General features: G+C 31.3%; 3 protein-coding genes across 4 annotated transcripts; 2 read left to right on the forward strand and 1 right to left on the reverse strand.

Moving 5' to 3' along the window:
* Positions 1–991: 991 nt before the first annotated feature.
* On the forward strand, positions 992–3,282 carry Bm11082 (Uncharacterized protein; the record flags this gene model as incomplete). 2 transcript variants are annotated; one of them, XM_001892767.2, is made up of 6 exons in its annotated part: positions 992–1,066; positions 1,277–1,501; positions 1,855–2,010; positions 2,130–2,342; positions 2,460–2,684; positions 3,043–3,282. In XM_001892767.2, the coding sequence occupies 6 exons, from the start codon at positions 992–994 to the stop codon at positions 3,280–3,282; spliced, it is 1,134 nt and encodes a 377-aa protein (XP_001892802.1). The 2 variants fall into 2 exon arrangements, with proteins under 2 accessions (XP_001892802.1, XP_042935120.1); XM_043079186.1 differs by having other exon boundaries at positions 2,460–2,660.
* Positions 3,283–4,811: 1,529 nt separating this feature from the next.
* Bm2268 (Uncharacterized protein) lies at positions 4,812–7,066 on the forward strand (the record flags this gene model as incomplete). The annotated part of the gene is made up of 5 exons (XM_001892766.2): positions 4,812–4,859; positions 5,058–5,264; positions 5,488–5,667; positions 5,829–6,041; positions 6,632–7,066. The coding sequence occupies 5 exons, from the start codon at positions 4,812–4,814 to the stop codon at positions 7,064–7,066; spliced, it is 1,083 nt and encodes a 360-aa protein (XP_001892801.2).
* Positions 7,067–8,391: 1,325 nt separating this feature from the next.
* On the reverse strand, positions 8,392–10,060 carry Bm5148 (Uncharacterized protein; the record flags this gene model as incomplete). The annotated part of the gene is made up of 4 exons (XM_001892765.2): positions 8,392–8,476; positions 9,089–9,273; positions 9,404–9,625; positions 9,986–10,060. 4 exons carry the CDS (start codon positions 10,058–10,060, stop codon positions 8,392–8,394), a joined length of 567 nt encoding a protein of 188 aa, XP_001892800.2.
* Between the last annotated feature and the right edge of the window lie 2,508 nt (positions 10,061–12,568).

Below are 12,568 nucleotides of genomic sequence, written 5' to 3' on the forward strand. Positions count from 1 at the left end.
AAAAACAGCAAAAATGAAAATATGAACTAAAAACAGGTTTGTGACGAAAAAAAAAAAGAAAAAAAAAATTAAAGACTGATGGAATGTTGATGTAGACAAAATGAAATGAAATGAAATGATTAATAATGATGAGCAACAATATACCTACCATCATATATCTATCTACTATTCATTTTCGGCATACTCTTTTCTTCCTTCGTTCATACAAATTCTTTTCAATCATTTTACAATTATTGATTTGAAGAAATTTTCAAATTGTACAAAAAAAAAAAAAATAAAATAAAACAAAAAAAATTTCTATGGTATTAGATATTACAGTATGACAAATGATGTGAACATTTCAAAAGTTAGCCGTTTAAATCTTTCTTTCTTTTTTTTTACAGTTAAAACTTAAATAATTAATTATCAGTGTTAAGAGTATTATTATTATTATCAAATAAAACTACTATTAAAGATATTAGTTTAAATTATCTTCCATTCTTTAAAAAAATTTTCCATTTTTTTTTTTTAATTTTTGATATTGATATATTATTAAGAGTAAAAATAAAAACTAAAAATACTTTTATCCAAATGAGAAAGAATAAATTATGGAATTTATTCAGCTAAATTTAAGAGAAATATAAAAATTTAGATAATGTCATATTGGAAAATAAATATTGAATAATAGATAATTCAATATCTTCTTAATTGTCCAAATATTTTACATTTATCTTAATTAAATTCATTTACAAAAATTATTTCGAAAGAGAAAAATTATTAGATCCTCATTCCTTTCAAGCATAGATCATGAATTTTGCACTGTGTGAGACGTCTCACGTTGCATTGTGCCACAGATCAGTCATAACGGTTAAAAGTAAGCGGTAAGATTTGAATTTTAAATGTGTCTATTTGATGTCGAACAGTTGGCGTTATTTCTAATCGGTTACTCAAGTGTTACTGTATTCCAGCCAGTTTATTCATCAATCGTTCATTTCATTCATTTTCTTTCACTATGTCGAATTTCTTGAAAATGTTTCGTTCGAAGAAGACAACAGAAAAAGATAATTTTAACACGGGACATGATGACGTTAGTGTTATTTTTGATGACCTCTAAACCTTTCGTTTATTTGATAAGTTTAATTTTCTAAGTCATATATAGGGCTATAGAAATGAATTAATAGTATTATCTCAAGTAGTGAGCAATTTAACTGCTAACATCATTAGTTGCAGTTTAAAAAAACAAATAACTGCTAATGTAAGGTAGCTATAACTAGTGGGGAATCTAACATAATTTCAGGAGAAGGCAAAGCATCGCAGCAAAGAAAGCTACGGTAGTGGATCATCAAGGCGTGATAAACGAATTTCTCGGATAAGAAGTATCGATGATTCACTACTAAGACCTACTGCCGCTTATCATACAGTCACTCAGTCAAGGCAGTATAAAACATCGCGATCATGTGTTGGTCGAGATGAATACGATAAATATGACAGATTTCGTCATTCAATCGATTTCCACAACAGAGTTTGTTCTTATATATTATAACCATAAATACTTCTGCTTGTTAAAAGATGATGTTAACTGATCCATATACAAGTCATAAAAGCTTTAATAACACCGTATTTGATTTTATTACTTTTTTGATCACTTTTATATTTGCTACTACGTTTGGTAGTGATAAGCATAATATATCGTAAGCTGAATATAAGTCGTCTAATTATCGGATGTAATCAAAATGTATGATAAATAACCACCATCTTTTAACTATACGTTCTGCTGGTTGATCTTAATTTTTGTTACTGTGCTACATCTATATTGTGTTCTTTACCCACAGTTCCTTTTATCATTCATTTCTTGTTACTTTATCATTGTTGTAGGGTAGTATGAGGTGTGGAAAACGGTCGCATGTTGAAAACGATCGACTTCATGATCGGGTTTCAATGTTTACCAAGTACGACTCCGAAATTCTAGATTCTGATGACTCATATGATTCACAAAATGGTAGTGGTACAAACAATGATGATACTGTTCAGGTATATTCTTTGATATTTGATAAGCTATATCATTTTGTGAGAAAGGTAACACATGTTCATTATTTGGAGATGCAATCTTTGTTTTCGAAAAATATTGAATATAATGAAGCAATTTCTAGGCTCTAGAGACGAAGTTAGATGCACTTCTTTATCGCCTTCGTCGGGAAGAAGAGCGCAAAAATTCATACAAGCAAAAATTGATGTCTGAACGCATAGTGCGGCAACATGTCGAGAGTAAATTTGTTGAAGATATCCAGCGATTAACTCAGCTAGTAGAAATGCTCAAGAATGAACAAAAATCATATCGAAATAGAATCAGCGCTTTGGAAAAGGTAAGCACGTCCTTAAGCCGTTCAATACTAGCAGAGTTGCGATGTATCAGTAGACATTTTATCATCCTTTCTAAATATGCATATTATTCATTCTTTAATTTCATGTTTGTTTTTTAGCAGCTAAAACATACCGGTCCGAAACTTATGACTGACAGCTTCAAAGGGCCATCGCTTTTCTGTTCACCACCATCAACTTCAAATGGTCCATCATCGGTACTTGCGATGAACGAATTAGCTTGCTCTGCAACTTCTGGTTCTACCGTTCCATTGCCGTCTACATTACATTGCAGTACAATAAATGAAGGAAGTGTTGACGAAGTGAGAAATTTTCGCATTAACGAGGTATGACAGCTTGTTAGTTGAATTTTTATCTTGACGAACAAGGAATTTTTAGTAAGGACTTTTCTCATACCTGATAAAAAATTTTGTTTGTCAACTCATATCTTTTATCGGAACAAACGTCATTTTTAGCCTTCCCTTGTACTTCATTCCAGATTGATTAACTCTTAATTGTTTTTACAATTTAAAGTGTTTGGCAGGTAAAAATAGTATGACAAAACGAACAGCTGATTGGTAATCTATTCTCCTGTTCCAGCTCATTTATAATTCATATTTTTTCCCAAAAGTAATTGATCAGCAGTTTTTTACTCGGATTGATCAATGTTATACTGATATAAGTTATTGCGTTTTGTCCAAATAGGTCACTTCGTCTGTGGAAGCTGAACGACGCACAATATCCGGTAGCTCTTTCTCAACTCGTGAAAATGACTGCTCTGCAACATTAGAAGAAACCTTGCGTGCAATTGATCGTGCAACCGCGGCTACAACAACATCATCGCATGGATTTGGCGATAAGGTGGCAACATCGGTGATTCGACGGTCAAGTAGTGATACGAAACTTGGACAGCGTGATATAATGCTTAAATCTACCAATATTTAAACAATGATTTGATAAAGTTAACTGAATACAATCAATACCAATGTGACGCTTTTAGATTTGAGGAGACTGCAGGATATAAAGTGTTTTTTAAAGCTGACTAAAAAACGGTACACATTGCATTTAGTGACAAAAGAACCGCTTTGGTGTGAAATTATGTGATTTGCTTTGTCTAACTTCTGAACTTTTGATAACTTTTGATTTTTTCATTTCATTTAATTGACAATGTATGAAGCAAGTGTTTTACCTTTCTGCTTTATGTTGTGTCGAAATTTAATAGTATTTGAATAGTAACATTGATATATTCTTGTTACCGATGCTTATTGCATTTGCTCGGATTATGTTGGAATAATTGATTTATCAGTGTGTGAAGCATTCTTTTCAAAAAGAAACGCTTAATAATTTTTTATTATCACTATATTCACTGGTTTATCCTTGGAGCACATTTTCTTAATTCTCCCGGGTTAAAGCCTTTTTTGATATAGAATATATATTTCAATTTGATTAGTTTATACAGGGATTTATCTGCAAAGAGTTCAGGGGCATCTTTAATACACTAGTATCTCATAGCAAACAGCTGATGATATTAGCATGATGACATTGTAAATGAATATTGAGTAAAAGGAAGTTCAGTGCATAAGTCTTACTACTTTAGTGTATGAATGACTTTAAGTTTGTGATATTTGGAATTTCGACAATTTACAATGCCATTTAGCCAGAAAAAGTTCATCTATTAGATTCCAAACTGCTAATTCTAATAACAAAAACAGTTGCAAAAACTAGATTAACACGGAAATAGAGATGGGCGAGTTTTGTGCACACTTAGATGCTGTTTTAGTTGTGCTTAGGGTCAAAATTTTACTTGATTCGAACACTGTGTTCACAAGTAGATCATATTCAGCTTCACTTTTTTTTGCCAGTGAAAAAATGTTAGTAGAAACTTTTTCTTTTTTTTGTATAATTCATCTCAAAATTTTAATCTGATGTTGCAAATCAATTGTAACCTTTGCTCCATCTTTGTAATCCCACCACATTAATAAAGGGAGATGGAAGGGGAGAAAATTTGCTTGCTAATGTAGGAGGATGTCCCTTTTTTCCCTCCAAATAATTTAATGCCGGCTGGGTGACAAAATCACAAAGGGGTCTCCTCCCTCCTCCTTTTTCTCAGGTATCAAAGGATCGCCGCTTTTCTCTGCCCATTTTCATCTCTACTTACTCTTGTTGGATCAATCATTTACATTTGTTGCGCTATCTTACCTTTTTGCTATCCTTTAATCTTCTAAGACTTAAATTTTAACTCTTCTGATTTTGGAACTGAAAAATTGAAGAGTCGATGCTCTGTAGGCTTTCTATCTGTTATGTTGTTTTGCAAACTTCTTTGCAGTAGTCAAAAATTTTGAATTTCTGAAGTGTGGGTGTGTTTACTTTATTATGTTTGATCTGTTGATTAGATGACTTGATTGCACATTTCAAAATATTCAAAATATCCTCCCTCGATCATTTGTTCACTAATTTTTTTAGAAGTGAATACCATGATTAAAAATTGGCTGAAATGGCGAAAAACAAAGAAAGTAGCAGCGGTACGTCGTTTTCTTTCCAATTCATTCCATCTCAACTTCACTCTTTTGTGCTCAATGTTTTGAGTCCTATTTTTAAATTAATCGTCCTTTGTTAAAGGACGATTAATTTAAAAATATCTCTTTGTTAAAGAGAAAGAAGAAAGAAAGAATGTTATGAATGTTTTGAACCTTTTGAATAAGTGTATATGAAATATTTAGGAAGACGAAACATATGCAATCTCCCAAAAGGATACCCAACGTGATCATCATGTCAACGCCACAGCAGCCTATCATACAGCTACTCGACCGAGGGTACATCGTGGCCCACGCTCATGTCCCGGTGATTTAAGCATTAATCACTGTGATGCCTACAGTCGTGTTCTCGATCGTTCATTGTATCCGGATATAATTATTCCTGGTGAAATGGTCCGTAATTATTTCAAATTTCGGGAGAAATTTATTCCCGCCAATACCTAACTATTTAACATCGTGCTATATCCATTTTTCTGCTTTTCATCCTGAAATGATTCTTTCCTGAAACTTTAAGCTGCCCTGAACTAAATTTGATTGTTTTAGTAATATTGAGACTTTTTATGAATTTTTTTAAATATTGTTTTTACAAATCAAACTGCTTCTTTTTTAATTGTAGATTCATCGACGTCGTCGACAGCAGCAACGCTTCCGGCGTGTTAATGCATCCACATCAGAGTATGGTAGTGGTGATCCATCACCAACAACTTTGCATAGTACATATAATCGTAATTTGGATGATTCAGATTCAGGTTCAGATTCTTGGACTACGGAATATGAACGAGCACAACATATTAGGGTTAGTTTGAGATGTTACTAAAATATTATATGTGACAAGAATGAATTCTTTTTTTTTCCTATTAATCAGTAAGAAAAGCCAAATGATTTCTCAACTATTTCTTTCCAAGGATGCTTGTTTCCTTTCGAGTTATTACGATCTCATGTCTAGAAATTTTTTAGGAATTAGAGTATGGACTTCGAGAACAGAAAAAGAAGCTAAAAGACTACAAAGGAAGATTAAGAGCTGAAAGAGATTTAAGGATTGTTAATGAAAGAACTATGATGGAAGAAGTAGAAAAATATAAATGTGAATTAAAGAGGGAACAGCGAGAAAGAAAAGCAACCGAACAACGATATATCGATATTATTGCCTACATGAAAACTAAACTATCGGTAGTGTTTTGGTTCACTTTTTTTTTCAAGGATGCTTATTTTCTTTTTCTATGATGGAAAAAGTAGAAAAATATAGAAAAAAATCACTTTTCAAGTTTCACTTATAACTTATCGTTAAGTGCGTAAGGGTATTTGAATACATGAACATACGATATTAGATCTATCGCGACATAAAATTATGCAGCAGACAAAATTTAGTTATGAATAAACTGACATTATATTCTCTGTTGGTCCGTCACATTTATCTAGTTTGGAAATAGTAATAATATAGAGAACAGATGCATGAAATCGAGTTATTTAAAAATTGGCGACAGAAGTCTATTCGCATGTTTTTGTCCATACTACTGTTAGTGAACGCTAGTTACGCCTAATGATCAATCAGCTCTGCAATTTGCTGTGGAAAATAAAAGTTACTTAGAAATTGCTTGTTTTATATGATTTTTGGTCTCTGGGACTGAATTTAGCGAGATAGAGAAATGGGAAAAAAAACGAAGAAAACAAAAAGGAGTGAAATTTAGTAATTGATTCCTGTATAATTTGAATTTTGAGTCAATTTTGAACTATGAGAACTAAAAAGTACTTTTTTGAAGCTTCTGGAACAACAGCAATCGATAGGACAGCGATGTCTACCGCCAGCACTACCACCTATTAGTGATTCAGCCATCAATTTACAAAGTGGTGCAACGCAGCTCGGTGGTACCAGTGAATTGCTGTATCCTTTAAACATGAATAATCCATCATCAATTTTACGGAGAATCAGTTTTGAACACGAGTTAGATGAAACGAAAAATTTCCGAGCTGAAGAGATATATGGTGATTTAGAAACTGCTCGAAGTAGTGAAAATACTACAACAACAGGTACAGAGCAGTCTGATCGAAATCGCCGATCGACAACACTACTAAAAGAAAATGACTCCGATAATGATGATAATGGCTATGTGACCACATTTGAATATCCTGCAAAAAGTACAGAAAAAAACGAAGATACGCGTGGAACCAATGGTCTACTACGTACCTCACTATGAATTCGAACACAATGTCCTATAATTCTCCATGATCATGTTATTGTTGGGTTTATTTTTCTATTATTTATTGCAATTACATTTATGTTCTTGTAGTTTATTATTCCCTTCTTCATATTAAGTGAAAGCACTACTGATGCAGTCACCTCTAATAATAATACGCTTATCATTTTCTGCGTTGACAGTCTCAATCATTATCTGATAACAACTGTTCTGCTCTTATCTAATGGGGTTCATAGCTACTATGATGGTCAGTTTTAAACGCTGAAGTCAAAAGTGTCTTTCTAGTATCACTATTCATAGTTGTTACTTATGAAATCAGTTAAGTCAGCAATAAATTCTGCAGCCAAAAATCTCTTCCCAGAATAATCCTATGACAATCGTCAACACTTTGGCGAGCTTATTTTGCAGTCATTGTGAAGCTTTCGTGATTAGTTGAAGAGAAAAGGCCGCAAAGATAGTGAATTACGCACACTTTCAATTCCCAATTACTCTTTGTTAGAAGAATCGATCAGTTAGCACAGTCAGTGACATCTGCCATTGTTGCATGTAGAGATCGCTACGGCGTAAAACATTTTTAGTAATTTTATCAACACATTTTAGACAGATTACTGGTTGAGGATACAATGTGTATTATGCTGTATTAAAAAGTAATAAACAGTTTACAAATTGAGAAATGGATGGAACTTAATAAGTCTAACTGACCTATTGCTTTAGATCTTCTTTTCTTTCGTATATTATCGCTTGGTTTTGCCGCCCAAAAAAGATGCTGTTTAATGTTTTTTTTTAGGCAGTTTATTAACATCAATTGAATTAGAATGTATAAAATGATCGTTGAATAGCAGTAGGCCAATATTACTGTATTATCAATGGTGCTTATCACTGCTAATCATTATGCTATTTTCTGCACTGTGGCTTAAACCATCGCATAACCATCGCTTAAATAATGTTCCTCAGTTGTATTAATAAAATTGTTAAATTGTGTGACAAATGGGCAAATGTCCCGTGTGACTAAATACTTGCCATTTTTTTTAAAAAATTCTCTAATCTCGAAGCATTGTCAGGAAACATTATATATAATAAGAGACAACAGCAGTACAAATAGATTTAACGAAAAAAGTAATTTCCTATGGACAATAACATGAGTTTTTGACTTACAAAAAAAAAATTGTAAAATCCGTCCATCCAAAAAGTTTCTAGCAATTTGTGATTTTATTTTTATTATTATTAACTGAGGCCAAAACAACAACGGCCCAAAATTTGGAACTATTTTTTAGCAGTTGCACTATCAGACTCAAGCAGCGTTACATCTAATAATAATAATAATTCTACTTGAAGCATTTCCATTTGAGATGATGTAAAAATGTAGTTGCTGATGAGATTTGCGATCGAATAATTTCCAATTCTGGACAACTGAAAATAATATCTATATATAATTTTGACAAAAATTTGATTAGAGACACAGAAATGTCTTAAATTAAAAGAATGATAGAGCTAAATGGTAAGATCTGAAAATTAAATCTCACGCACTTCAATTTCCAATTTTCGAGTCTTTAGTTTGGTGATTAAACGTGCCATTGTTAAAAATTTCTATCCAATTTTTAATTCATACTTATACAAACATTGTTTTTGAAATAAATTTGTAGTTGAAATAAATTTTGAAATTATGATGGAAAAAGATGATTTTAATCTTTTTACGTAAAGTTTATTTATCCCCATGGAAACCATCGCTAGTTAACTTTATTAATATGATTTTCCCTAATTTCAATGACAATAAAAAATCTAAAGGATGTCACAACATGCAAATTAAGTCCAAGACAGAATCCATTACTGATCATAAGAAATATTTTCTTATAGAACTATTATGGTAAGCTATATTTTTTCTTTTCTTTTAATGATTATGCTAATTTTTCTTTTCCACTAGAAAAACATACCATAATTCTTGTTATTAGAATCTTAAACCATATTTTATAACCCTATAAAGGTCAAAGTTTGCGTTAATTAAATCACAGGAAATATCGATACCTGTGCAAAGGACAGCATTGAGCTAACATATGGCATTGCTTACGTAGTAATCGTGCCGATTTCCTGCATGCTTTCATGTTATTGTGTTGCCGTCGAATTTTAATGGGAATTTTACCGAATTTATGGATGAATTCATCGATTAATAAATTCGGAAATCTTTGAATAGCTCGTTTACACACTACTCGCTAAATGTGACCAATCTCTTATTATGAACGTATATGAACACATACAGTTAAGTTTAGTAAGCTGATAATTTATTAACTTAATTTTATGGTTATGTTTCGGAAAAAATATGATACTTCAAAAATTGGATACCTGTTTAAAGCTCCGTGGCTGATCACCACCACTTTTCATAACACAATCTCTCTCGAGCTCAGCTTTTCTCAGCTGCAAGCTATCAACTGCTGTGCGTGCCACATTAACAAGCTTTGAACATTTAGTACCACCGCGATCTAATTTTTCTTCCATCTTTACACAATGGCGCTCTTTAATTTCCAGGCGATGTTGACAGCTTGCATAATACTCGCAGTAATCATTCTAAATTCTTAAAGTCGGTAGTATCCTTGAAGTATTAAGAAACTATACAAAAGCTCATACTTAAATTCAAAACTTCACTTCAAAAAGATTTTCTAATCCTTTCATTTGATCGAACAAAGTATGAGTAAAATGTCTATAATTAATGTCTTCATTGTAAGAGATTCAAAAGCTTACGGATTGTTTTTTTTTTTTTGATTCCATTTAAATAGCTTTCGAGTCATTCTGTTAACTATTTTTGAAGTTTTAAACAGATTAAAAAAATTTTTTTTTAATTAAGTTGAAATATTATACATAATCAGACTAATTCTAAATGAAAGTTTTTATATATACAAATAAAATAATAAATGTATAACAACATACCGCATTACACAAACTGATTGCAAATAAAATGACAAGAAAGGTTACTGCTTGAAAGTTTCTATTGTCACCGTTCATTCTCAAACTGTATCAGTAATGTTTTGCTATAGAAATAAATTCCGGAAAAAATTGCGTTAAATTAAGGCTGATAGAGGTGAAAATAAAAATAAGATTGGAGGAAAAAAATCGAAGGACAAATTTAACTAAAAAAATTAAGATTAAATTTGTAGTTGATTTATAGCTAACACTTTTAACACCATATTGCCTGCCAATTCTACGACACATTTCCAACAATGATCGGAAATATATTTTCATTAAGTACGTAACTGGTGTGGGTTGATGTGTCGCATTTAGTAATGTCTGTCAATCTTTCATATTCTTCAAATGTTTCATACAATTAGATATTATTGTTTAAAAAGGAACAAAAACTGACAAATAAAGATAAATAATAAGGATAGTGATAATGATAATGGAGCTAATATCCGAAGAAAAGAGATAAAATAAAGATGAAGTATAGAAATGTTGAGTAAATAGGACTTGAAAGTTAGAAAGAATGAATGAAGAATAAAATTGAAAATAGTAGTGGTAAATAATTTTACACTAATTTGATATCTAACTAACTTATTCTCTATTGAAAATCAACAAAGGATGATACAACATAGGTTTGTGCATTTCACTCATCATTTGTGAATTTAGGAAGAATCAAATTTTCAGTTCTTTCCTCAAAAGTTACTCATCAAATGATTTTTCTCATAAATTTGAAGTAAAATTTACACGATAAAGTGACCGCTTATTTATTTCAAATTGCTTTTTCGTCGTTTTTGACTGTCGATAATTACCAGAACTTTATTTGAAAAATCTCAAGTAGTTTTATAAATAATCGAAAATTTTTTTGCAAGAAAGAAAGTTAAAGTAGATGGAAATTTTTAAAATGAATGACACTTTTAAATGAAAAAAATTGCAAAAAGAAAAAAAAAAGAAAAAGAAAAAGAAAAAACATTTCACTAACGAAAACTAATGGAATGATTTGCTATTAGAGAAAAAAGAGAAGAAAGGGATAAATAAAGCCAAAATGGAAAATAAAAGCTAATAATGAGTCTTCAGAAAGTGGCCAAGACTGACCATCGAATTTATGTGTTCCTGTTTCTAAATCTCATTCTTCAAATGTTCACTCATTCGATTTTAATTTACATCTACCAATTTCCATTCGCATCATTGATAGTTTAGGAAGAGAGTAATGGAGGAATAAAATCCTTTTTCGTTTAGCAGCTAATAATATCACACGAAAGGGACAAATTGATATGAAAAAAGAGAGAGAAAGAGAGAGGGAGGGAAAGGGAGAGAAAAAGTTCACAAAAGTGTAAAGAAATTTGGAAAATTTCACCAGTCAACCAGTTTTCATCCCTATTAGCAAAATGAAAATTACTAGTTTTGCAAGAATAAGATGAGCAAGTACAAAAGGTCATATGATAAGATTTGTATGATTTTAGTATGAAGTGTAGTAGCATTAATGCTAGGCGAATAAGAAATCAGATAATAAAATTGTTTGAAAAAAAAAATAAAAGAAAAGGAATTTTTTCCAGTTAATAGCATAATATTATGGCATATATTATTTGAATTAATGTGACAGTTGTGATCAGTGCTCACTTGCATGATCGTATGACAATTATTCCAGGTAGATTACACCTTGTCGCGGATTTTAATATTGCCAAACTCTAAAATATTATATGAGCTGTGAATAGCAGTGAAAAATATGTTTTATAAAATTCTTTGTAGTAATGTTTATACGTTTATACTTTTGTTTCAAATCTTATGTTTATATACTGTCTACTGTCTACACGGCATTAGTTCCTCATTTAGTTGAGCTCTTTGTTGTGTCGTCACTAATTGCAAATTATCCTTAAATCTACGAGGTTGACAGCTTTTGCCTAACTGATGTTCTTTGCGGTTTATCAACTAGTAATTAGATTTGATTGCAGCCTAGGTGAACAGCTCTTTGTTAGATCGATTACTCTTTCGGCAATTCAATCTTATTGTAAATCACATACTTTGTTTATGCATATTGCTTGTTACATAAGGAGGTCACCCTTGTTTTACCAAGAACCAGGAGAGTTCAATTTCAATTGTTCTCTATCAAGTTATTATACTATTGCTTCTGCTAATGAGAGAATTATTACATCCCTCTGTTGCCCCACATATTTACATCTACATCCAACGAATCTCCCTGCCATCAACAAACTCTCCCAAAATAATAAATTAAATTACCAAATTTTCCACGACAAATTTTTGTTTCCACAGCACACCATGCGTTATTAGTCTCATTCTATATAATTTATTTTTCAGAACTATTCAAATCATTTTCCAAAAACTCAAAATATATAAGAATTTTTTTTACGTTTTGCCATTTTTTTTAAACGAGAAAGGCGTAAAAATTTGAATGCAAAAATTGTTTACAATTGTAAGCAATCAGTGTAGTTCACTGCCTGTTTATCGAATGGAATAAATAGTTCAAATTTTGTCATTCGAAGAAATGAAAAAATTCATTTTCAGCTATCAGATATTCATTCTATTACTTCATTATCACAA

The sequence above is a fragment of the Brugia malayi genome, assembly GCF_000002995.4.
Source record: "Brugia malayi strain FR3 genome assembly, contig: Bm_v4_Chr2_contig_001, whole genome shotgun sequence".
In the NCBI taxonomy this organism is placed as follows: Eukaryota; Metazoa; Nematoda; class Chromadorea; order Rhabditida; family Onchocercidae; genus Brugia; species Brugia malayi.